This window comes from Chanodichthys erythropterus, chromosome 22 (assembly GCF_024489055.1).
Source record: "Chanodichthys erythropterus isolate Z2021 chromosome 22, ASM2448905v1, whole genome shotgun sequence".
Lineage (NCBI taxonomy): Eukaryota > Metazoa > Chordata > Actinopteri > Cypriniformes > Xenocyprididae > Chanodichthys > Chanodichthys erythropterus.
Genome location: NC_090242.1, coordinates 29,407,890 through 29,434,825, shown reverse-complemented (window position 1 = coordinate 29,434,825; position 26,936 = coordinate 29,407,890). Strand labels below are relative to the sequence as shown.

Sequence of the window (26,936 nt, the reverse complement as noted above, 5' to 3'; positions counted from 1 at the left end):
GAACTCATGTTCGTGGATGCGATTATTAACGTTACTTTAGTATGAAGCAGAGCAGGACCGAGTGTTGCGGGAGCTGAACGAGGAGCTGGAGCGATTGATCAACACACGCCTCACGAGCAGCGGGACTTTTATTATGACACAGTCGCCGGCGCCGCTTCCGCTTTTCCGGTCATGAGTTTACAGGAGCTGTCCTTGTCGACAGAACCAGCGGCAGATGGTAAACAGTAATTATGTTCCATAAATAATTAACACAATCCACCATAAAACGTGCAAGAAGTAAATAAGGAACTGCTTGAAGCAAGCTAGTGGTTTGCTGGACGCTAGACACTACTTCCGCATTTGTCCACGGCACTGTTGTCATGTGGTTTCTACGTCAGTAAAGGCGGTAACAAAGGTAACTGATGTCATTGACAGGCGACTGCACTGCCCTGTGTCACTGTTTAGAATGGGAATTTTCTCATGATTTACAAGTCGTTGAAAACATTAGAGATATTGTTAGTAATCAGCTGGACAAAATATATAACACTAGCTTAGTGTTTTTTGGATATTTTACTGCAAAAATTGTACATATTGTACCTTTAACACTGACTGCAAATCCCCCCTCCCCCAATGTTCACGACATGGTTACAGCTTTGTCCACCACTGCCTATTTTTCAAGGGGTAATTGTCGAAATGGCTTGCCATACATAGCATATACACCATGTCTGTGCACTTATCCAGTCCCTCCAATCCATCGCTCTCTCTCTCTCTCTCTATGTTCAGGAACAACTAGTGAGGACGAACTCGCGCTAGTTCTGCGAGTCCGTACCAAGTTTGTGACCTGGAATAAACGAGAGACTTCCAAAAACACAGCGTCCAGAGGAGCCGTTAACCGTCTTGAGAAAGGGGGAGAGCAAATCTAAAGACAAAATCAGCGTATATTCCCCAAAGACAGAGGTAAGTGATTCATTTGATTGACAGATACGCAGTTCCTCATGATGGAATGCTGCATTGTGACGACACGCGCCTTGTCTAGTTTTGTAAAGTTCTGTTCTGCTATTACGTAAGGCTGTGACATCATCATAACCTATCAGTGCAGCACGTTCTTCTTGATCATTGAGTTGCTGTAGAAATATTTATAATTAAAGGCCAGGTGTGCGCGGAGCTTATTGTGAAGAATATCGGACGCGGTATACAGTGGCACTGGCATAGTTTCATTCTGTCCCTTTTGTAAATTTGGAAGGATAATGTCTGGAGGGGGCAGAGGGGGAGACACATGGTTAGTTTGGCATGACTATATTAGGAAAGTGACCGTGTCTGAAGACAGTGACGGGGCCTTCTCACATGGGACAAACTGTTATGTGGTTTAAAGATACTGCATTCTGAAGAGGGTTTAACAACTCTGTCCATGTGGTGTAGTATCAGTGTCAATTACGTTTAATTGTGTGTGTCTCAAACTTTGATATTAACATATTTTTCTGCTATAAATGAAAATAGTCATGAATGTTGAAGTTACAAACAGTGCAGTGCTGCTGTACTTACCCCTAAAGCTAGTAGAAAACATGAATGTTTTAAATTATAAACATGGATTGTGTTAATCAGAAATTTTAATCAAAAATAGTAGCCTAAACATATGGCAAACCGTTTAATTGAAAATAGCCATACAGAAATGTAAAAGCTACAAGCTCTAAAAAATCAGATTCAGTTATCAATCAAGAACCAGTTATGTCATTTAACATCAATTTAAAAAAAAAAAAAAAGTATAGTTCTGGTCCTAAAATGAATGAAATAGGATCAGCTCACACCAGTTCGGTATATCACTGGGCTGCAGCCATAACGTTATCATATTTTTTATTATTTTATTTTGTTTTTTATTATTATTATTGCATTGCATTGTTCTGTTATGTCAAGGTCTATATATTCTAGTGGAAGGATAACACTTAAAAGGGTTTTAAGGAAAATTTGCATAGAGTTTATCATATAAATCTTTTATCAAAGGCTTCTCATACTTTGTTGACTAATCAATATGATTGCACATCATTGTCAGCGCTGATTTCAATGTTGAGAAATAAAATGCTGGATTTAATCGCAAGCAGTGAAAGTTTAATGAAAACCAACTCAAAATAACACTTCTCAGAATACACATAAAACAGAACAATCAATATAATATTGACGAGAACGGGCAATGAACTGAACAAAATCAGGGTTTAAATAACACACGTCAAACTAATCAACGAAATAGGTCCAGGTGCAGATCGTAATCAATCAATGAAAAACCAAGGAAACCCAAACACAGGAAACTAAACTAAACAAGTGCAAAAACAAACATTAACCCCAGAATACCCGTCACAATCGTATTATAAGTGAAATTTTACTTTCTTACCTCAGAATATATTTATTTTTTATCCTGTAAAGCTAACTTCTGCTGTCACCTCAGGAGGGTCAAACATGAAAGTGATTTCCTCCCTGTGGCTAATTTCTAATGGGTTAAACTGATGACTTTATTATTCAGTCTGTGTTACAACACTCCTTGATCTCTCTGATGTTTTTAAGCTTTTGCCCAGCCGTGGCTTGTTCTCTGTTATTTAATAGGCGCTATTTAGGGTGCTTTGTGTTGGTGAGGCAGAATGTGTGTCTGTTTATTTATGTCAATGACCTGTTGAAATTTCCACAGTTAATACTCTCTCATATGACTGAACAAAATATGGATTTTAAAAGAATAGATAATTACACTACAATGTACAGTAATATGTTTATCACAGTTATCCCTGCCACTTAATATTTCCTACTTATTATTCTTGAATTATTATTACTGTTATTAATAATTATAACAATGTGTTCAATGTTAATTATGAGTATATTACGTAAATCTTAAAAGGAATCTGTGTATTAATAGGCCAGTATTTGAGGAGGACCAAGTAATGTATCTTACTGACATTAATAAAGCAATTCAATGTTTTTTTTATCATTTATGTTACTGTCATTAACATAATATATGTTTTTAAATACAATTATTACAATACAATATTAAAATATTAAGATAATTACTATGATAAATACATTTTAATGTGAAAAAAAAATCACAACATACAAGTTTACATTTTAGTGTCTCGTCAGCCACACATTTCTCATTTATTTTGTACTAACCTTTTAGTTGCAGTATATTTGTATTTTGGAAAAATCTGTTTCATGAACTCAGAAAATGTAAGTTTTATTTAAAAAAAAAAACAGAATCTATTTAAATGACATGTTAAAAAGGGGAAATAAACAACAAACAATAGTCAATAGTCAACACAATCGGTAACACTTTACAATAAGGTTCATTAGTTATCATTAGTTAACTACATTAGTTAACATCAACTAATAATGAACTGCACTTCTACAGCATTTATTAGTCTTAATGTTAATTTCAACATTTACTAATACATTATAAAAATCAAAAGTTGTATTGGTTAACATTAATTAATGCACTGTGAATTAATATAAACTGTTGTTGTTTGTATTTGTATTAACTAACATTATTTGTATTAACTAACATTAACAAAGATTTACAAATACAGTAACAAATGTATTGCTCATGGTTAATTAATGTATTATATGTTAGTTCACCCAATTCCCAGTCATTAATTACTCACCCTCATGTCATTCCACACCTGTAAGACCTTCGTTCATCTTTAGAACACAAGTTAAGATATTTTTGATAAACCCACTGGCTCAGTGAGGCCTGCATTGATAGCAAGACAGTTAACACTTTCAGATCAAATCAAATATGCTACTAAAAACATATTTAAAACAGTTCACGTGACTACAGTGGTTCAACCTTAGTGTTATTAAGCGATGAGAATACTTTTTGTGCACCAAAAAAACTAAATAACGACTTTATTCAACAATATCTAGTGATGGGCGATTTCAAAACACTGCTTCATGAAGCTTCGAAGATTTCCGAATCTTTTGTTTCGAATCAGAGGTTTGTATCGTGTATCAAACTGCCAAAGTCACGTGATTTCAGTAAACGAGGCTTCGTTACATGATAAGTGTTTCGAAATTTCAATGGTCCACCACTGGGGGGCGTGACTTTGGCAGTTTGATACGTGATCCGAACCACTGATTCGAAACAAAAGATTCATAAAGCTTCGAAGCTTCTTGAGGCAGTGTTTTGAAATTGCCCATCACTAGATATTGTCGAATAAAGTTGTTATTTTGTTTTTTTGGCACACAAAAAGTATTCTCATCGCTTCATGACATTAAACCACTGTACTTACCTGAACTGTTTTAAATATGTCTTTAGTAGCTTTCTGGGCATCTGAAAGTGTTAATTATCTTGCTGTCAATGCAGACCTCACTGAGCCATCGGATTTCATCAAAAATATCTTAATTTGTGTCCCGAAGATGAACGAAGGTCTTACGGGTGTAGAACGACACGACGGTGAGTAATTAATGACAGAATTTTAATTTTAATACATTAATGTTAACAAATAAACCTTGTTGTAAAGTATTCCTTTACTATAAGAATAACAGACAAATATTGTATGCATAATATAGGCTATTTTGTATACAATATGATGATACAGTATATACGTTTGATGCTTTTCCACCCTTTCTCTGTTTATCACAGCTATGAGTCGCAGCATTGTGCGCCAGAGTAAGTTCCGGCATGTTTTTGGGCAGGCGGTGAAGGCGGATCAAGGTTATGATGATATTCGGGTTTCCAAAGTGACATGGGACAGCTCATTCTGCGCAGTTAACCCAAAGTTTCTGGCAGTTATAGTGGAATCCAGTGGCGGCGGAGCCTTTCTGGTCCTGCCTCTCTCGAAGGTAAGCGGCTTGAGGAGAGACTACTGGAACATGTAAAGTTCAGTGCTCTGCTTTGTCTTTAGAGGTAGTGGACTGTCAAGGTACAATAATACAATCTGTGGTCCTAATATAATGGACATTATACATGTTATATGTATGTCAAAAAACCTTTGTTGGTACTCACCCTAACATAACACTCTACTAATACTCTGAGAGTTAGTTGACATGTTGTTGCAAAGTTACTTATAGTTAGTAGAATGTCTAAAGTGGACTGTCGAAATAAAGTGCAACCCCTTTGTCTATTCTTTCATCTTCATGGGGCTATATTTATGGGTATGTTTGTTCAAGAGTGTCAACCGTGGCTCATGTTAAGGGTGCCCATCCCCCACAGGGCTTCCATTTCACCTTCATGGAGGCAAAGGTTTGGACCCATGGAAACAGAGTACACAACTTGCATATGTTGTCTGAAACTACTTCTGTGACATACCACAGCTGAGTTTAGAGATGATAAGTAAGCGTTTGTGAGTTGATGTAATCCCCATCATGCATTGCCATCGCTTCTTATCTGTTGAACTTTAGCAGCTCGCATTGCAATATCAGCAAAGCAATGGAAATCATTATGACAATTTGAAAATCATATGTCCATGTATCTTATAATCTATAATATTTGATCAGAAATACTGATGGAACTATGAAAATAGTAAGTACGTTTTTCGACATCAGATTTCTAATAGTTTATTAAGTTAATGTCATCTGTAAACTTTATAGAATCTGCTGGTTTCTTCAGAATGCACCCATATTTATTTCTACCTTCAGTAAAACTGACACTGACAAATGTAATCATATGATGTAATCATTTTTTTATTCAGCAAGGGAAAGTTACAGTAAATAAATGTATAATATTACAAAATATTTATATTTCAAATAAATGGATTTCACAGATATTTGGACACTTAGAATGCCTCATTGTCGTTGCATTAGATAACACTGGTCTACTATTTTGGTCACTGTGATTTGCTAAGTAAGACATGTTCCTGTATCAACATATTTTGTTGAACCTGGAACAACATTTCAGCCTGAAAATCCTAACCATATCCCCACCCCTAAACTTAACTACCCATAAGTTATCCCTAAAATCAGAGGGAAATTATAGATGAATAACACTGATATAGAAGCAACTAACCCTGGTTGTAAGCCAAAAATTGACATAAACTCTAAACTTGTCCCTCAAATCTCATTGATTTTTTGGAATGCTGTTCCAGGATCAACAAAGATGCTGATCCAGGAACATGTTGTACTTGGTGGAATCACATTCACCTGTGTGGTTAGTACCTGTCACTTATCCTGTTTATATAACACTTTAAAAATCATTTGCCGTGCTCGGTGCTCACTGCTCTGCAGTTCGGCGAAAAAAATCTAGATGAGAGTGCAAAAAATGTATCTTTAGTGGCCAAGGCTTTTGTAAGCCGTCGAAATCTCTAGCATCTCTAGCAGTACTTTGTGCATCCAGTCTGTAGAACAAGCAGTTGATGGCAAAACATTGCCATTATGTAGCAAAACAGCTTGTTGTATATGTCATATATACTAACCCAATAGCACATTGAAGACTAGAGCTAATCAACAATTTAAAGCACCATTTTCATTTTTTAATTACTCTCAGTTGTGCCTGTGGTCATTTAAGTGAAGTTCACACAAGTAGTATAATTTATCATATTAACTGATGATCCCACATTTTGCCATCCAAAACTGTCGAAATTTGTTTAGACAAGTAGGCTGAATTTTAAATAGTAGGCTAATAATATTGTGTAATATTTCTTGGTTTGATATTTTTGTTATAAAATGAGTGACGTTGTAAAACAAATGTTCTAATAGCTACATTTGGGACTAGTTCTCATATAAATACACTCTAAAAAATGCTGGGTTGTTTCAACCCAAATTTGGGTCAAATATGGACAAACCCAACCGTTGGGTTAAAAAATGCATTTAAACATTTAACCCAACGGTTGGGTTTGTACATTTTTGACCCAAACTTGGGTTGAAACAACCCAGCATTTTTTAGTGTGTGAGAGGCCATGTAGGTAAACTCATGTGGAGATGCTGAGTTTGACATTAAAACATCTTAGATTGTTTGTACTTGTTCCTATTTGTCAGACGAATCAAAGTCAAACATAATTTGTTTAGCCACAGCAGCGTATTACATCGGTGGATCAATTTTTTTAATTTTTGTCTCGATTTTCTAGGGGTCCATCAGTTAATGCCCTTTTACTGTAGCCTCTCTGCCGAGTCACGAGCATATATCAGCAGTCCTGGATAGACACGCTATAAATACCCAGCTAGCCATCTCCCCTGTGCTCAGTCTCAGGCAGGCCAAAAGAAAAACTCCCTTTTCAACGCCTCATCACAGGGTTATAAATATACACCAGGAGTATGAGAAGGGGAGTGACTGGAGAAGGAGCAGTCGAACACAGAGCCAACACGTGCTCCCATTAGCTCAACGCGAATAACAAAATGACATCAAAGTTACATCAGAATCCTTATAGAATAACTAAAATCATTTACAGAATATGCCTTGATAACATCAGTTTAGAAATACATGCTAGGCACTTTCCTAAATCTGGCTGAAAAATCAAACAAACAAGAAGTTTGTGTGTGTCAGTGAAAGGCGGAGCTTAACCTTCAGAAAATGTTGACATCAAACTAATTATTAAATGAGCTGTTTTATTGTTGCAACACTGTGAAACAAAACTTGGGATACATCTGCATGTTTTAAATGTTTAAAACCCTGATTTGTGTGATTTTGTACCACTAAACATTAAATGTATGAATGAACGAACAAATAAATTGTTTTGTTGCCCCATAAATTAAAGGAAATATTCAATTTTTTTTTTTTTTTTTTACTTTGGTAACAGGGTTGAATAGTTAAGCTTGATGAACACAGCCTTCAATTTCTGTAAAATTTGATGAAAGTGGAATGAGCAGGGTAGCGTTTCCCAAAAGCATCGTTAGCCTAAGTTGATCGTAGCTCCATTGCCACCAATGGAGCTACGATCAACTTAGGCTTACGATGCTTTTGGGAAACGCAGCCCTGGACTGTATTAGTCACTTAGTCAGAATTAGTCAATTACAGGCCGATCTCGAATCTACCTTTTCTGTCAAAGATACTAGAAAAGGCAGTATCCTCACAACTATGTTCCTTTTTAGAAAGAAATGATATCTGTGAGGATTTCCAGTCAGGATTTAGACCGTACCATAGTACTGAGACGGCTCTTATTAGAGTTACTAATAATTTGCTCTTATCACCGGATCATGGCTGTATTTCTCTATTAGTGTTACTGGATCTTAGTGCTGCATTCGACACTATCGACGACAACATTCTTTTAAATTGACTCAAAAATTATGTTGGCATTAGTGGAATTTCATTGTCATTGTTCAAATCATACTTATCTTACAGTTATCAGTTTGTAGTAGTAAACAAAGAGATGTCATTTTCATCAAAATTAACGAAATGCATAGCTGATATAAAAAATTGGATGACTAGCAATTTCCTACTACTTAATTCTGAAAAAACAGAGATTCTAATTATTGGACCAAAAACCTCAGCACATAATAATCATCTAACACTTGATGGCTGCTCTGTTAAGTCTTCGTCATCATTTAGGAACCTGGGTTTGTTCTTTGATACCAATCTCTCATTTGAAACCCACATTTCTAGCATTTGTAAAACCGCATTCTTCCATCTTAAAAATATATCTAAAGTACAGCATATGCTCTCAATGACAAATGCAGAACAGTTAGTTCATGCATCAGTGACCTCAAGGCTGGATTACTGTACTGCTTTACTGGGTGGTTGCCCTGCCCGCCTAATAAACAAACTCCAGCTGGTCCAAAACGCAGCAGCTAGAGTCAACACTGCATTGGCTCCCTAATAAACATCATATAAATATTAAAATCTTGCTGATTACTCACAAAGCACTAAATGGTTTAGCTCCCCAGTACTTGAGAGAGCTTTTAACACATCATAGTCCTTCACGTCTATTGCGAACTCAAAATTCTGGCCAGTTGACAATACCTACAATATCAAAATGTACCGCAGGTGGTAGATCCTTTTCCTTTTTATCTCCTAAGCTTTGGAGCATCTTTCTAGCATTGTTCTGGAAGCAGACACACTCAGTCAGTTTAAATCTAGACTAAAAATACATCTCTTCAACCTGGCATACACATAACACATTATCAACTTCTATAATTCAAATCATGTAAATTGATAGGTTGCATAAATTAGGTCAGCAGGAACTGGGAACACTTCCCATAACATCGTAAGAAGAATGGTGTCTACGCTAATATTAGTCTCTCTCAGTTTATCCTGAGGTTTACTGTAGTCTGCCATATCCAGGCCGTATCCAGAGGAGATGAAGGACCTGCGCCTAGACACGATGACAATGCAGCCCTGAAGTGTCAACTAAACTATCCCCTGCGAAAGCCTCCTTCCCTCTCCTTACGTTATCAAAATGATTCCAGATCGTATGGATCCGCGGAAACGACTAATAATTCTGTATTATGCGGGCCAGAATTTGTAAAGAAAGACCACGTTTCTGCGCACATACACATTTAAACGCGCATACCTATAGACTAAACACGTAAACGAACGGCAAGAAAGCATTGGGCGTCTTCTGCTTTCATTTAAAAAGGTGTCATTTAAGCGGCCCCTAAGGTAATAATTAGCGATTTTTACAACGAAAGTGATTCAATCAAAATCGTATTTTAGCTCGATAATAACTTTTTCCTAGAGATGCTGTAAAGCCAAAACAATCTCTGTCCATTTATTTTCCTATTATCACTGTGAAGCTGCTTTGATACAATCTGTATTGTGAAAAGCGCTATACAAATAAACTTGACTTGACTTGACTTGTAGAAAGGGGCCAAATAATGTTTCATCATGGGTGTCACAATTATAATAATCTTTCATTTAATAATGGGGGGAAATTATGCTGTGACAGGGCTGCATGCTAAAAGTTTTTAGCTGTATACACTAGTGTTCAAAAGTCTGGTGTCAGTAAGATTTTATTTTGAAATAAATGATTTCTTTTATTTAGCAAGGATGCATCAAATTGATCAAAAGTTACAATAAAGAAATGTATGTTACAAAAGAGTTCTGTTTCAAATAAATGCTGTTCTTTTGAGCTTTATTCATAAAAGAATCATGAAAAAAATGTATTGTGGTTTCCACAAAAGTATGTTGATAATAGGAATGTTTCTTGAGCACCAAATCAGCATATTATAATGATTTCTGAAGGATCATGTGACACTGAAGACTGGAGTAATGATGCTGAAAATTCAGCTTTGCCATATATTAAAATAGAAAACAGTTATTTTAAATTGTAATAATGCTTCACAATGTTACTATTTTTACTTTATAATTTTTTTTTCTATCAAATAAATGTAGGCTTGGTGAGCAGAAGAGACTTCTTTGAAAATCAATCAAGTCTTAACATTATCCTTTGTTTTTATATGTTATAGATGGGTCGAGTGGACAAAAACTACCCTCTAGTGGTTGGACACTCAGGGCCTGTTCTGGACATTGACTGGTGTCCTCACAATGACAACATCCTGGCCAGCTGCTCTGAAGACACCACTGCCATGGTAATCATCATGACAGACATTCATAAACATCTCCATGGCCTGCCAGCCACTAGACTTGTGAAGCATGTCTCCATATATGCACACACACATATATATACCTGCTCACACTGAAGGGAAAGATCACAGTGACTGGCATTAGTATTAATATGAAGGGTGATGATTGGAGTTAACAGTCTGGGCATGGGACAGGAGCTGGTATTTATAAACACATGTAAGATAGGTGTTCTTAGCCAGAAACCTGTTCACAAATAAGCCAGTGGTAATGACAGACAAGGAAAGATGGGCCTGAGGTGTCTATAGGGATGAGTCATTTCATTTTCAGCACACACTGGAACACGTGCGTCTCCTCATGCACAAACACTTCTGTATACAGTGACCATAAAGTATTTGGACACTTATGCTGTTGTTTATGTCATAATTAGCGCAATTTCAAGATGACAACACGTGATGTTCTACTCAGAGCTTTTCATGTCGTCGTACTGGGAATTATGTATTTCTGTGGCGAAACTCTCAATGGCTAAATGAATAGGAGGAGCTCTTTGAAAATTTCCAGCTTAGAAGTTGTGATTATGAGCTTTGAGTAGAGTAGTAACATAAAGGTAAAATAGGCACACTTTTTTCTAGAAAATATTTCACAAAAGGATTTCGATTTTAAATGATAAAACAATGCACTATAAAAAATAATTTTTCAAAGTTTTAAATACATTATTGGAGTATGTTTTATACTATTTCAGTTAGGGCTGTTCAACGATAACCGTGGTTATCGTGTACAAAATAAGAGTCTGTGTTTACGTAATATATGTGTGTTTGTTTTGTGTATAATTATTATGTCTATATAAATACTCACACATACATGTATATATTTAAGAAATATAAGCATGTATGTATAAATATATAAATATATTTATATATTTAAATTATATATAAATGTAAATATTTGTATAGAAATATAAGATATTTTTTTTCTTAAATATATACATGTATGTGTGTATATTTATATATACATAATAATCATACACAAAACAAACACGCATATATTACGTAAACACAGACTCTTATTTTGTACACGATAACCACGGTTATCATTGAACAGCCCTAATTTCAGTCTTTCTACTTTAAAATGTCATGTTTAATTCAATGTCACTTGCTGTTTCTTTATAAATATTTATTTCTGAATAAGTTTTCTTTCAGTGTATATCAAAATTAAGACAAACAGGATTTGGACACTGGAAACTTTAGTGGGACATGTTCATAGTCAGTGTAATGAGATACACTTGTACCTGTGTGAACCCGGGGAGAACTGGCTTCACACATCCATTAAGATTCATTGTCAAAATAGCTCAGAAATGTGAAGTTACTTTTGAGAAAAGCTCTAGAAGTATTTGCTTGCAGATGTCACTTGGTTTGATGTTTTGTATCTACTGTAATGATATTCAGACATCTTGAAATATATAAATACTGACATACAAAAATGTATAATTACTGACAGTATTATATAATGTATTGAAAACAGTTATCAGATGCATTTCCCCAAAGTTGAGCAAGACGATATAAAGATGTATTATAATATATGAATGCTATTAAAGCTATTTCATTACACTACATTACAAACATGCATGGCATGCATCGTATGCACTGCTGTTAGTGGAGGTTAACTGCAGCTGTCATCTGTACTGGCAATGGCATTGCTGCTGTGCTCACTAAACACCAAAGGAACATTCCCACAACATACTGCAAACCAATATACAGTTTATCTATAACCAAAAAGTTTAATTGGGGGGCTGATTATGTTATTCTATTATGTAACTAGAGAAAAATTTAAAAATAATTTATTGTACACATATTAACCAGTTTGTTTAAGCATAATTATGCTTGCATTTTAATTGTTTAAATTAATTATATGAATATAATTATTAATATAATTAATTTAAAGTGATAGTTCACCCAAAAATGAAAATTTGATGTTTATCTGCTTACTCCCAGGGCATCCAAGATGTTGGTGACTTTGTTTTTTCAGTAGAACCCAAATGATGATTTTTAACTCCAATCGTTGCCGTCTGTCAGCCGTATAATGCGTGTCAATAGGAACTCAATGTATGAGAGTCAAAAAAAACACGCACAGACAAATCTAAATTAAACCCTGCGGCTCGTGACGACACATTGATGTCCTAAGACACGAAGAAACTGAACAGTATTTATATAATTTTTTACCTCTAAAACACCACTATGTCCAACTGCCCTGTGCATCCGGTTAGTGAGGTCCGAACGTGCTCTGACAACGGAAGTGATGTCTCGCACTCATTGAAGCAAAGTGCGAGAGATCACTTCCGTCATCAGAACGCGTTTTTTGACCTCACTAACCGGATGCTGAACGCATTTGGACATAGTGGTGTTTTAGAGGTAAAAAATGATATAAATACTGTTCGGTTTCTCGCCCCAAACCAATCGTTTTGTGTCTTAGGACATCAATGTGTCGTCACGAGCCGCAGGGTTTAATTTGGATTTGTCTGTGCGTGTTTTTTTGACTCTCATAGATGGAGTTCCTATTGACACGCATTATACGGCTGACAGACGGCAACGATTGGAGTTAAAAATCATCATTTGTGTTCTACTGAAGAAACAAAGTCACCTACATCTTGGATGCCCTGGGGGTGAGCAGATAAACATCAGCTCGCTGCTCAACATTCAAATACTTGGTCAGCATTTGCTATAGCAGTGCAGCACGCTTTCAGAAACCCTCCACCTTCCCCAGCTCCACCTGTATTGATCTGCTATGGGTAATTCATGTATGCTATATTGTACAGCAGCAGCATATCTTACTTGCTCACAGCAGCATGTCATGTATGTATTGGCAATAGCAAGTCCCGTACTTACTCTGCAGCAGCAGCAATAATTAACATTACATGTTACATGCATTTTCATATCCATTATCAAGCCAAACACACAGTAATAATGTATAAGCCATACATGTTGCAAAAAATTCAAATTAATTATATAAAAAAATATATATATTCTTGGAAATTTGCTGTGGCCCCCTGGTTGAGAACTGTTGCTTTAATACAGTTGTGTTCACCCAGGTATGGCAGATCCCTGACCACACTCCTTCTCGCCCCATCAGTGAGCCCATTGTGGTGCTGGAGGGTCACTCTAAACGTGTGGGCATCATCAAATGGCACCCCACTGCTCGCAACATACTCCTCACTGCAGGTAAAGATCAGTCTGCATTACTGCCTTTAATAGACACCAGCAGCTTACATTTAACAGATAGTTAATTGTATAAAAATAAGGTTAATTTGTTTTAATGTAAATAAATTTGAAAAAGTTTTCTCGCCATGCAAGATGGCTTCAATTCAGTGTGCTTGTGTCTCAGGCAGTGATAATCTGATCATCATCTGGAATGTGGGCACTGGAGAACCCTTGATCACAATGGATGACCATCCTGATCTCATCTACAACGTCAGCTGGAACTACAATGGTAGCCTGTTCTGCACCACCTGCAAGGACCGTCGCCTCCGAGTGTGCGATCCCCGGAAAAGCGAAGTGGTGGCGGTAAGTATTATGGCATGTTTGTTGGTAAGTATTATGGCATATATGTATGTAGGAAAACCACAGACCTGTTGGTAAACTTGGACCAGACACATTAATTAACAGAGATGTGGTGGTAAAAGTGAACTTATTTTTTCTCTTGTAGGAGAGATTAGCCCCACATGAGGGCATCCGGCCAATGAGAGCCATTTTTACCAAAGAGGGCAACATTTTCACCACAGGTTTCACCAGGATGAGCCAGAGGGAGCTTGGCCTGTGGGATCCGGTAATGGAGCAAAATTAAAGGGATAGTTCAGCCAAAAATGAAAATACTGTCATCATATACTCACCCTCATGTTGTTCCATACCAATAAGACTTTGGTTAATCTTCAAAACATAAATTAAGATATTTTTAATGAAAGCCTGTCCAAGTAATCATAAGATCCGAAAAGGACATAAAGTTGTTGAAAAATGAATCCATATGAATCAAGCAGTATAATCCAAGTCTTGTGACTTGATATGATTGATGTATATGATGAACAGATATAATTTAGGCTTTTATTCACATAAAAAAGGACTCATCACACACTCACATTTGAGCTTCTGTTTACCATATGTGATGTGCTCTGTATATATGTGTTGATCAATTTTTAGATGTAAATTAAGCCTAAATTAAATCTATTTAACATATAAAGTGACTGTATCCCTTCACAAGACTTGGATTAAAATGCTCAATTCATATGGATTACTTTACAACACCTTTATGACTTTTTTGGAGCTTGTAAGTTTTTGTTACCTAGACTTTCAATAGAGGGACAGAAACCTCTCAGGTTGCATCAAAAATATCATAATTTGTGACCCGATCTGGCGAAATGAGTCGGAAGTCGCAACGTTCTATTTTAAGATATGGGCCGATAATGTGGAAAAACAATGAAAAAATTGATTATTTTTTTTTAAAGCTAATTTCAAAGAACAGACTTTCAAAAATAATCTCCCAAAGTTTTGTAGTCCAGATAATTGAGTAAAGGTATTTAAATGGCTATTAAATTTGACATGGTTTTACTAAATTCGCTGGAAATGAACTTCTCAACTCTCGTCACTTATGAGCATTTCCCGGTATCCCCTGAAACGTCATTATCTCTGCTTTACGAATATGGTGTTACACGTTGTATAGAACCAATCAAAAAGCTTAGAAATGTAAACACACTGACCTAAACGCTGATTTTTAACAATGGGAAGCCCCGTTTCGACTGACAGGCACGCGATCGGTCCAGCCATCCTCCTGTCAGACTAGCGCGCCTTATAAAATAAAACTCCCATTTGCGTGTCTCTCTTTAAAAGCCAATAAAAATTGAATCCATATAGGTAGCACAAAAATTATTTTTGCATACAAAACCAAAGACTTTAAACTTTCATATCAAGCCTCCAACATGCTTCTGTTGTGTTGTTTTCACCCTCTAATGAGTCTGAATATGCGTTTACAACAAATAGCACAGCGTGAATACAGTGAATACAAGTATGTATATTTCGCTATATTTCGTATAATTCGCACATAAATATTTAAAGCAGATTCTCAAGATTAAAATGAATCCAAAATCAATATAATATATTGCGTTGATCACAAGATATTACTCACGAAATGATTTAACATACTTGGCGAAAAACATGTCTCTCATCTCTCCGGGATGCAGTGTGTATCCAATGTTCCCGGACCCATCCATGATCGTTTTTTCAACGTGGAATAACACAAAATAGATATCATTTTAAAGCTTAGAATCTCATCTTTTTAATGCATCTAACCATTTTGAAAAACTCCTAACGAGTGCTGAGAAGCACCTCTAAACCGGAGTTTACCGCCCGTTGGTGCCACCTGGATGCGGAAAAAATGAACAACAATTTTTCAAACTATTCTTTATGCTATCACCACGAAATTTGAACCAGATGCAGCTCACATATAGGAGAGCATCACCAAAAAAATATTTTTTTTAGCTATCTTATTGTGTTCCTGAGTTATTCCATGTCAAATAAAAAACAGAAAAATGATTTAAAAAAAATTATATATATATTTTGTCTTTTATCAGCTGTTTCTCAGCAAGAAAATGTCCAAATGTAATGTAATTTATATTTTCTTAAATTTTAAAATGTTTTCTATCAAATGATACCTACCTTTTGACTCTCCTTGCTAGAGTTTTGGAGTTATGAGTCTTTCGTCGCTCAGAAAAAAAAAAAGAACTCTAAATAAGCCTTCAGGTCTTAAAGGGTTAATTCAAATAAATACTTTCAAATAATTTGAGCTTCAGCCTGGTTTAATAGCATTTATATATTATAATCATATATATATAAATGTCTTTGGTCAAATTAAGCTGTAAAATAAATAGTTTATCCCTTTAAATGCAATGGATTTTGAAAGATATCACCAAAAAAAACGGGCAAAAAACTTTAAAAGTGATTTTCATAATTAAAATTGGTATATCTTTAAAACCATTCAAGGCATGACTTTGACTAGGATATCATTTTAAAGCTTATTGTCTCATCTTTCCATTGATCTCAATTTTGAAATTTGGGTCACTGTGACTCATTTTGCTGGATCAGGTCACATTTGTGTTTCGAAGATTAAAGGTACAGTAAAGTAAGCGATTTCTGAAAAATGCTGTTAAAAGTGGATTGGACCGAGCACCACAACAAGCTTGTAGCCATTCAGCAGTAGGGGGAATTATCCACTCTTGATGGCTGAGGAGAAAGAGTGAGCAAGAGGTACATTTTAGATCAGAGGCTTATCACTGAAAAAAAAAAAAGGTTTATGATCAGGCAAGAGCTTTAGGACCTGCATTAATATTAGAAAAGCTTTCCAGTGCTGAACAGACCTACTGTAAGCAGGAATGCCTGAAAATGGACGGCAAGGTTGATTTTCTGCTCCATACGTGAGTAACATTGGTTTTGCTGCTGGCAACTAAAGGTCGGAACACACCAAGGCAAACTAGTGGCAACAAAAGAAGACTGGGGGGTTGGCTCACGTCGGCAGCGCCTGTGTCCAAAGTTGCCCTGCCACACCAAACCAACACTAGACGGCCAAGTAGCATGTCAGTTCTGCGCCTGCGTGAGATGAAATGCCTTTCCGAACCAGCAGGTGGCAGTATCTGAACAGCCAATCAGAATGATCAGATGGCCCGACGGATCGACAAGCTCCGATGCCGCTTCAACATTTCTGATCGGCCAAAAAAAAGGCAACGAGGGCCAACTTCAGCCGACGGTGCGGAACACACTGAGAAAACTTAGTCGGCCGACGAACAAAAACTACCAGACGGCCGACCGTCGGCTTGGTGTGTTCCTGCCTTAACAACAAGCTCCTGCTTGTAAACTCCTGTTGTAATTCCGTTTGTTCATCATCTTCACTTTATTTTTTGTGTAGCATTATTTTGCTTCGCTTCTGCTATGATAGAGACATCCACTTTTGCATTGCGTTTTTTTGTTTGGGTTGATTGCAAATCTCAAGTGTTCAACAGTGATTCTCAGAAATTGCTTACTGCACCTTTAACCAAACTCTTATGGGTTTGGAATGACATGAGATTGAATAAATAATGACAGAATTTTCATTTTTGGGTGAACTATCTCTTAAGGCTCTATGATAATTCATTATTGTTCAGTTTACCTTTATATGTGATTATCAGATTGATTTTACCATCCTGGTTTTCTTTCAAATAACTGGTGGTGTTCATTTCTGTCATTTTAGACTAATTTTGAAGAGCCCATAGCATTACTGGAGTTGGACACAAGTAATGGAGTTTTATTGCCTTTTTATGATCCAGACACTAACATTGTGTATCTCAGTGGCAAGGTATGACTCCATGTTTCATCTTCATTTGTTATCATACTCAAGCTGGCACTGTAAAGTTGTCTCTGTGTCTCCACAGGGTGACAGCAGTATACGGTATTTTGAGATCACAGAGGAGCCTCCCTATGTGCATTACATCAGCACATTCAGTAGCAAGGAGCCACAGAGAGGAATGGGCTTCATGCCCAAGAGAGGAATGGATGTCAGCAAGTGTGAGATTGCCAGGTCAATTTTGCATGATTATACTTGTTGATTTGGAATATTGATCCATTGAAATGTGTTAGTTGAGTTAAAGAGTTAGTTCATCCAAAAATGAAAATTCTGTCATCAATTACTCACCCTCATGTCGTTCCACACCCATAACATCTTCATTCATCTTCGGAACACAAATTAAGATATTTTTGGTCAAATTTGATGGCTTAGTGAGGCCTGGATTGCCAGCAAGATAATTAACACTTTCAGATGCCCAGACAGCTACTGCATCTGACTACAGTGGTTCAACCGTAATGTTATAAAGTGATGAGAATACTTTTTTCAAGTAATGGGCGATTTTAAAACACTGCTTTAAAAGCTTCAAAGCTTTATGAATCTTTTGTTTCGAATCAGTGGTCCGGAGCGAGTATCAAACTGCCAAAGTCACGCCCCCCAGTGGTGAACCATTGAAATTTCGAAAAACTTATAATGTAACGAAGCCTTGTTTACTGAAATCACGTGACTTTGGCAGTTTGATACCGTTTGATACACGCTCCGAACCACTGATTCAAAACAAAAGATCTGTAAAGCTTCGAAGCTTCATGAAGCAGTGTTTTGAAATACACAAAAAAGTACACATGAACTGTTTTAAATATGTCTTTATTACCTTTCTGGACATCTGTGAAAGTGTTAATTATCTTGCTGTCAATGGACGCCTCACTGAGTCATCAGATTTTAACAAAAATATCTTAATTTGTGTTCTGAAGATGAACGAAGGTCTTACGGGTGTAGAACGACACGAGGGTGAGAAATGAATGACAGAATTTTCATTTTTAGGTGAACTAACCCTTTAATATATGGTATACTCAAATACTTATCATTATCATTACATACATTATCATTAAAAAGTTTGGGGTCAGAAGATTTTCTTTTTAAAGATATATTATTAAAAATATATATTTTTATAATATAAAATATACTTTTATTTTGCAAAGATGCATTAAACTGATGAATAGAAAGTTCAAAAGAACAGCATTTATTTGACAGAAAACTTTGGTAATCTAAATGCTTAATGTTACTTTTGATCAAAAAATCCTGAAGAAATGTATTACTGTCTACACAAAAATATTAGGCTGCACAACCATTTTCAGCATTGATAATAATAAGAAATGTTTCTTGAGCACCAAATCAGCATATTAAAATTATTTCATATAACTGAAGACTGGAGTAATGACTGCTGAAAAACCAGCTTTGCCATCATAGGAATAAATTGCATTATAAAATATATTAAAATAGAAAACAGTTATTTTAAATTGTAATAATATTTTACTGATTTTACTGTATTTTTGATCAAATAAATGTAGCCTTGATGAGCATAAACCCCATACTTTTAAATGGTAGTTTACTTCATGTGTTTTTGTTGTAAGGTTTAGTACTTCATATCATTCTGGTCTTTACAACATATTTGTCTGAACATATTGTCTCAATATAAAACTACTCTTTTTTCAATACTCATTTTGTGTATTCTTGTGCACAACTCATCAATACATTATTCTAAACATTCACATCGAGCATTGAACCTTTTCTTTTTCATCATATAGATTATATAAACTCCATGAGAGAAAGTGTGAGCCTATCATGATGACAGTACCCAGAAAGGTAAGCACTTGCTCATTGTTGAGAGTCATTTTAATTCTGAATGACTATGAGCAGAACCCCAACAAAACAGAAGTATTGGAAACAAAAGTAGGTAATTGTTTATGAAGAAATTTGTCAAATCTGTTCATCCAGTCAACTCTTTCTCTTTCTGTTTTTTATGATTCCAGTCGGACCTGTTCCAGGATGATCTGTATCCAGACACAGCAGGTCCAGATCCGGCTCTAGAACCTGAAGAATGGATGGATGGACGAGACGCAGACCCCATACTAGTGTCCATGAGGGACGGCTATGTCCCTCCAAAGAGCAGAGAGCTAAAGGTGGCCAAGAAGAACGTTCTAGACACCAGACCTGCAACACGTAGAAGCATGTCTGCTGTAGATGGAAGCAGTTTGCCAGTGAGTAGAATATCTTGCTTAATCTTAATCTTGAAATGTCTCTTTCATGGCTTTTGTTCCTTCACCACCTCCTTTTATCAACACTTCTTCAGAAGCAAATAGGACTGGGAATCTTATTCAGAACTGGGCTTGTTTTATTTGATTTTTTTAAAACGTTGGAATGCCATACCAGCATACCCTAACAGTGTTTTCTATGGTTTAGAACCTATAATGCTCCGGCAGATGAATGTTTTCGCTGTTGCTTCATGTCTGATATGATGTTATTGACTAAGAGCCCATCCGCACGAAGACACGTTTAGTTGTATACATAAAAATGTTGTATCGTATCGGCGTTTCATCCAGACAGATCTGGCATTTTGGGAGCCTGAAACAATTATTTTTTTGATACGGGGTCCCAGAGTGGATAAATCTGAAAACAACACCCTTGCGTTTTCGTGTGTACAACCAGTCCGCATATTTTGTCAAACGATGATGTCATCACAAGGTTTATGCGCATGGTTCAAGTTTTCTTCTCCGTTTTTAGTGTATCTCCGTGGCAGAATTACAGCGCCACATACTGGTCTGGTATGTATACTACATAGTTTTGAGTCGGTTTCAGTGGTTTAGTGTGCGCAGGTTTTTCTTAAAGGAACACTCCACTTTTTTTGAAAATAGGCTCATTTTCCAACTCCCCTAGAGTTAAACAGTTGAGTTTTACCGTTTTCGAATCCATTCAGCCGATCTCGGGTTCTGGCGGTACCACTTTTAGCATAGCTTAGCATAGTTCATTGAATCTGATTAGACCGTTAGCATCACGCTTAAAAATGACCAAAGAGTTTTGATATTTTTCCTATTTAAAACTTGACTCTTCTGTAGTTAAATCGTGTACTAAGACCGACAGAAAATGAAAAGTTGTGATTTTCTAGGCCTATATGGCTAGGAACTATACTCTCATTCAGGCGTAATAATCAAGGAACTTTGCTGCCGTTCCATGGCTGCAGCAGTGCAATGATATTACGCAGCGCCCGTGAGCCCCTGCTTGCACAGGGAACGTGCCTTGCAACCATGGAGACGTTTGTGAGAGACGCTGCGTAATATAATTGCACTGCTGCAGCCATTTTTTAGGAAAAATATCAAAACTCTTTGGTCATTTTTAAGCGCGATGCTAACGGTCTAATCAGATTCAATGAACTATGCTAAGCTATGCTAAAAGTGGTACCGCCAGAACCGGAGATCGGCTGAATGGATTCGAAAACGGTAAAACTCAACAATTCGATTCCCATCCCTAGAAGCTGAGCATGTCTTTCCATTTCCTGATTCAGTCGGTCCTTGACTTGCCCTTTTGCTTTTTCCCTCTCTTTTTTGCTCTTATTCATCCTCTTTCCACTACTCTTCTGTTCTATTTCCTCTTTCCATCTGCCATCCTTTCTTTCCCCGCTTTCTCTTCATATCTTTCAAACTCTAGCCACAGTTGTTGGAGAAGCTTGTTGAGGAGATCCAAAATCTGAAGGCCACAGTTCTCTCTCAGGAAAAGCGAATCTGTGACTTGGAGAATAAGCTCTCTAAGTACACTAATGGCACAGTCTGAATAAAACTAACTCATCTTGTGCACGTTGCCCAATTCACTGCTAACTCTCACAACTAAAGTAAGAGCACAGATAGGCCAAGCCACCTCAACTCACCCCAGCTATCATTTAGTTTTATCAACACTGTAACTACAGTTCAAGTGGCTCGACGGCCACTTGACTTCACAGGCTCTTTCTAAATGTGAATGAATCACTTATAGAAGTTACATTTTGGAGCATTAGGAGATTTAATTTTGCAAAGGCACTAATAATGCTTTCCTGATGCTTTGTAGTAACATTGTTAATATTGTGTAGTATTACACAATATTAGCTATATTCCTTAAATGCTTAAGGAATCATATCAGGAAGCATTTATGTCAGCTATGTAAAGGGTAGGCAAGACCACCTTCATTTTATGACTTACAAATCCTTGTATGCACTTACCGCTTTTTAACCTTGAAATGCTGACAAAGAATGACAGAAGAAATGTAGCTGCAGCGTCCTGTAGCGGTTAACAGTCACAGTGTCTTTGGTAGTCTCTGTGTGAACATACCTCATTGTAAAGAACAGGAATTGGGATCAGATGGTAGCATATATAGCTCTTATTTAGTCAGCTCTGGCCAAACAATATCTATGGCATGACTAGAATACGTCAGGACAGTAATGAGCTCAGTAAGAGTTCTGCACATCCCTTCCTGCCATTTCATCGGAAAGGAACAGTGCACCCAAAAAAATCAAAATTCTGTCAGGATTTACTCACCCTCATGTTGTCCCAAACTTTGTTTACTTTTCAGTAAAATATAAAAGAAGTTTTGCAGAATGTCCAAGCTGTTCTTCTCCATACAGTGAATGTAAATGATTACTGGGGCTGTTGAGCTCCAAAGGTCAAAAATGCTCAAAAACAATGCAACATAAAAGTGGTCCATATGACTCATGCACTACATATTCCAAGTGTTCTGAAGCCTTACGATTGATTTGTGTGAGGAACAAACATGCATCACGCCAGGTCTAAAGTCAGCGACCAGGAAGATTATTGGTTCTTGCACAAATGACTGTGTTTTTAAAATATTTGAACAAATCATAGTTAAAGGGTTAGTTCACCCAAAAATGAAATTTCTGTCATTAAATCCCCACCCTCATGTTGTCCCAAACCCGTAAGACCTTTGTTTGTCCTCAGAACACAAATTAAGATATTTTTGATGAAATCAAAAATGTGTATCTGATCCACACATAAGCAGCAATGAACTGCACCTTTTGAGGTCCAGAAGGGTGTTAAAAGACATCGATAAAACGGTCAACATGACTACAGTGGTTTTTGTGCCCAAAAACAAAACAAAATACTGACTTTTTCAACAATATCTAGTGATTGCCGATTTCAAAACACTGATTCATAAAGCTTCAAAGCTTTAGGAATCTTTTGTTTCGAATCAGTGGTTCGAAGCATGTATCAAACTGCCAAAGTCACATGAACCACTGAAATTTCAAAAGACTTATGACATAACAATGCCTCGTTTACTGAAATCACGTGACTTTGGTTCTCCGAACCACTGATTCAAAACAAAAGATTCATAAAGCTTCGAAGTGAATCAGTGTTTTGAAATAGTCCATCACTAGATATTGTTGAAAAAGTTTTTGCGCACAAAAAGTGTTTTCGTCGCTTCATAACATTAAGGTTGAACCACTGTAGTCACATTGACCATTTTTGTCGATTTCTTTTAATACCCTTCTGGGCCTCAAAAGATGCAGTGTCATTGCTGCTTATGTGTCATTGCTGTTTACCCTCGGATTTCATCAAAAACATCTTAATTTGTGTTCTGAAGACAAACAAGGGTCTTACGGGTTTGGGACAACATGAGTGAGAGTAATTAATGACAGAAATGTCATTTTTGTGTGAACTAACCCTTTAAGATCTACAAAAGATTTTGGTCTGGTCCTCATACAAAACTGTATATAGACCATAACTTCAGAAGAATTGGAATATAGTGCATGAGTGTTTGTATTAGTGTTATACTGTTTTTGTTTTTCTCTCCTTTGTGAAACTTGACAGCATCAAGACAACTTTTATTATACTGAAAACAGCCTGAACATTATGCTAAACATCTTTACTAAAATCAGATGGGGTTTAAATGACATGAAGGCAAGTAAATGAGAACAGAATCTTCATTTTTTGTTGCTATTATTGCCGGTGGCTCCTGGCAAAATCTTTATTCACAGATATCAAATCATATTAATCTAAATATGATTTGACATAAAAAGCAAAAGAATGTTAGCATAGACCGCATGTCTTCATTTGTCCCTCTTCTGTAAGGAGTGCTTGCATTATTGACTCTTAAATTGCTACTAACCTCTCACTTTACACGCCTCTGCCTTTCCAGCTTTGACCAATAGAATTAAAACTCATGTGGCCTCTGTTTAACATTTCAAAATGTAAATATTATTCTAGAAAAAAGGCATCAAAATATCAAAACCAAAGACATTGTTTTGTTTTATGTAGAGGATAATTTGTGAGTTTTATGGTTTGAATAAAACCCTTTTTGTACAAAATGTTGCATGCATTATTACTTACTCATAAAAATGGAAAGACACATACCACACATTCACCATGGGTAATTACTTTTCCTGAGACTAGATAATTTATTTCTAGTCACATAGCAGTTTCTCAGTTCATTTTTTTGTTATAGGACCATACAGCTATCTCATTTCTATTACATAAACAACCCAGGAACAAAGGGTACTGGTTTGGGTGCAATATCCTCAATCCTCATACCTATATCAAACTGTTAATAGTCAATGCACTCCACCTCCACAGCACTTGAAGTGGGTTTTGATGGCAGTATAGGAAAGAATGGCTTTTAACTCAGACATTCAAGTAGTAAAACCATTAGTTCCATTAGATTGCGAATGGACTGCTTCCTATAGTTAAAAACAGTCTGTGGATCAAAGTATTGTTAATGATTTCTGAAGAAGGGGGAGTAGAGATGTTTGCTATGGCTAGGGGAGGAGGTGCAAGTCCATTTAGGCTGCAGCACTAGTGAGAGTAGAACAGAACATTTGGTTTAAAGCTCTTGAGTTTTCCACTTGCTCACTTGAGGAAACCATTGCCCACCAACCTCAGTGCTAAGGTATGTTCATTGTGCCATTCGATAGACCAGGAGCAGTCTCAGCAATGTGGGAATTCTTTCTCTGCCTGCTACCTTCTCTAATGCTGATCCTGGTAAAGATTTTACTTCGATGGAACTGGATCCGCCATCTTGCAGATAGTACTGTTCAGCAATGTGGTCGCTGTATGTGGATTATATCCTGTAGACTCCTGAAACTGCCACATATTCCAGTATCTGAATTCATAGGAGAATGCCAGACAGAGGTCAGACTGATCTGTAAACCCACGGCCCTTGCCAACCACCTGAAGAAACACTGTTATGCTTTGGCCCAGCCTCCATTGGCAAGATGGCCTCAGGCCGACCCTCATCTTCAGATAATCACCAATCTCATGTGGCCCACAAAGGAAGGTGCTGAACTTCAGGGAGGTGTCCGCTTCAAAAGGGATAACCTTCTCCTAGCGGACGGGGGTATTGTGGCCCTGGACTGGGCTGTGAGTCTGACAGACCAACAAGCTCAGACCAAAAGGGATCATCATCCTGGAGGAAGAGTTCTGGGCCTTCACTCTAGCAATCCGGCTATTGTTATTATAATTCCCAATGCCCTGGGCAGAGTGACTCCACACTTGATCAGACTCTGCCACCAGGCTTTGCAGCAGGGTTTCTATCCAGTGGTGTTCCATCGACGTGGTCAAGGTGGTTGCCCGCTGACCACTCCACACTACCAGGAGTTCGGAAATCCCTCTGACCTTGTGCAAGCGGTAGCATACTTGCGGAGTCATCATCCATCCTCAACTTTGCTTGCAATAAGTGAGGGCTCAGGTTCAGGGTTACTGCTGTCATATCTTGGGGAATGTGGCTCTTCTTCACACCTGATGGCTGCTGCCTGCATCTCTCCTGTGTTTCATGGACAACTGTGGTTTGAGTATGAGCTTCCTTGGCTCTATCACTGGATAACCCTCATCTATCGCAAGCTTCAAATAAACAGGTAGCAGATTACACATAAATGTAGACCTTTGATCTTTAATGACGGTGTTATCTTGCATGTATATTCTAGACTGCTGTAGTGGTTAAAGAAATAAATCAACCAAAAAAATGCGGTAAAATTGCATCTGTACTTCAAGAAACATCCTATGCCATTAGGCATCACTTATGTCAAACCTTGCGAGACATTGAATTTTGTGAGCCTTAATAATGATCGCCAAAACTTGGTACACAAATCATATGGACTAATTTTAGGCCATTTATGGCCATTTATGATGGCCTACAGCAGAGCTGCCCAATCCTGTTCCTGGAGATCTACCTTCCTGCAAAGTTCCGCTCCAACCCTGATCAAGCTCAACCGAACGGGCGGGCGTATTTGATCAGGGTTGGATCTGAAATTTGCAAGTTAGTAGATCTCCAGGAACAGGATTGGGCACCCTTGGCCTACAGCATGAATCCATTCCCTTTCTCTTATGCTGCCCACGCACGATTTTAGCCCTGATTTTCCACTTGGGACAATTAATGGAGATTTTAGACAAAAGCCGGAAACCATAGGCAAACTGGTGTTCATTCATGAGTAATGATCGCTCTGTGCAGTGTCAAATTTGTGTAGTGTATGAAACAACAGTATATGATAATGTTTATTTTTGGGTTAACAGTCAAATTACAAAACCTGCTAGCCAAGTTATGCACTATAAGATGTCATAGTGCAGAACTACCACGAGAGAAGGCAACTAGAATTACAAACTCATTGAATTTAAACATTTGACCCCTTCCACAGGTACGCCACTGCTTTGAGCTCTGTGATGGATGTAGCAAAAATTCTACACTGCAACTCTTTGCGAGATGTGGAAGAGCTCATGTTCTGTGCTACGAAGCAGTCGGCTCACAGAATGTCAGACTCAGTGGACCATGTTGGAAAGGACAGTTCAAGATTATCAACAAAGCCTGACTGGGCAAGCTACTGGGAGAAGAATGAACCTTTGCGAGATGCAGACGAAGTGGCAGTGCCTGTGCTCTGTTTGTGTAGCCGAGATGATCCTCTACTTCCACCTCTCTCTACTGTACCTGAGGCACTTTTTCATAATAGCCCTTACTTTATGCTGGCCATAACAGAACAGGGAGGCCACTGCGGCTTTATTCACAAGGATAGACATGGAGGTACTACTTCCTGGAGTCATTTTTTGGTGTTGGAATACTTTAGGGTAGTTGCTGATTTCTTAGGGGTAGAAGAGAAGAAGGGGTTCAAGGATGATATTGCACATCATGGCAGCCAGGGCCTGAGGCATAGCACCAG

At 37.3% G+C, this 26,936-nt stretch overlaps 2 protein-coding genes across 4 annotated transcripts; both read left to right on the top strand.

Moving 5' to 3' along the window:
* The first annotated feature begins 748 nt into the window (after positions 1-748).
* coro6 (coronin 6) lies at positions 749-26,727 on the top strand. 3 transcript variants are annotated; one of them, XM_067376660.1, is made up of 11 exons: positions 749-936; positions 4,595-4,794; positions 10,288-10,410; positions 13,488-13,617; positions 13,781-13,959; positions 14,102-14,221; positions 17,666-17,770; positions 17,847-17,992; positions 19,561-19,618; positions 19,786-20,013; positions 26,421-26,722. In XM_067376660.1, the coding sequence occupies exons 2-11, from the start codon at positions 4,597-4,599 to the stop codon at positions 26,589-26,591; spliced, it is 1,458 nt and encodes a 485-aa protein (XP_067232761.1). In that variant the 5' UTR covers positions 749-936; positions 4,595-4,596; the 3' UTR covers positions 26,592-26,722. The 3 variants fall into 3 exon arrangements, with proteins under 3 accessions (XP_067232761.1, XP_067232762.1, XP_067232763.1); XM_067376661.1 differs by lacking the exon at positions 26,421-26,722 and adding an exon at positions 21,458-22,708; XM_067376662.1 differs by lacking the exons at positions 749-936; positions 4,595-4,794 and adding an exon at positions 6,048-6,097 and having other exon boundaries at positions 26,421-26,727.
* Positions 22,757-26,108, top strand: LOC137013070 (protein ABHD15). Its single transcript, XM_067376663.1, has one exon. The coding sequence runs from the start codon at positions 24,682-24,684 to the stop codon at positions 25,645-25,647; it is 966 nt and encodes a 321-aa protein (XP_067232764.1). The 5' UTR covers positions 22,757-24,681; the 3' UTR covers positions 25,648-26,108.
* Positions 26,728-26,936: the final 209 nt, after the last annotated feature.

Coding starts and splice junctions, on each gene's coding strand:
- coro6 (XM_067376660.1), top strand. CDS start 4,597: ATGAGTCGCAGCATTGTGCGCCAGAGTAAGTTCCGGCATGTTTTTGGG. Junction 10,411..13,487: donor CTGAAGACACCACTGCCATG/GTAATCATCATG, acceptor GTGTTCACCCAG/GTATGGCAGATCCCTGACCA. Junction 17,771..17,846: donor TTGTGTATCTCAGTGGCAAG/GTATGACTCCAT, acceptor GTGTCTCCACAG/GGTGACAGCAGTATACGGTA.
- LOC137013070 (XM_067376663.1), top strand. CDS start 24,682: ATGTTCATTGTGCCATTCGATAGACCAGGAGCAGTCTCAGCAATGTGG.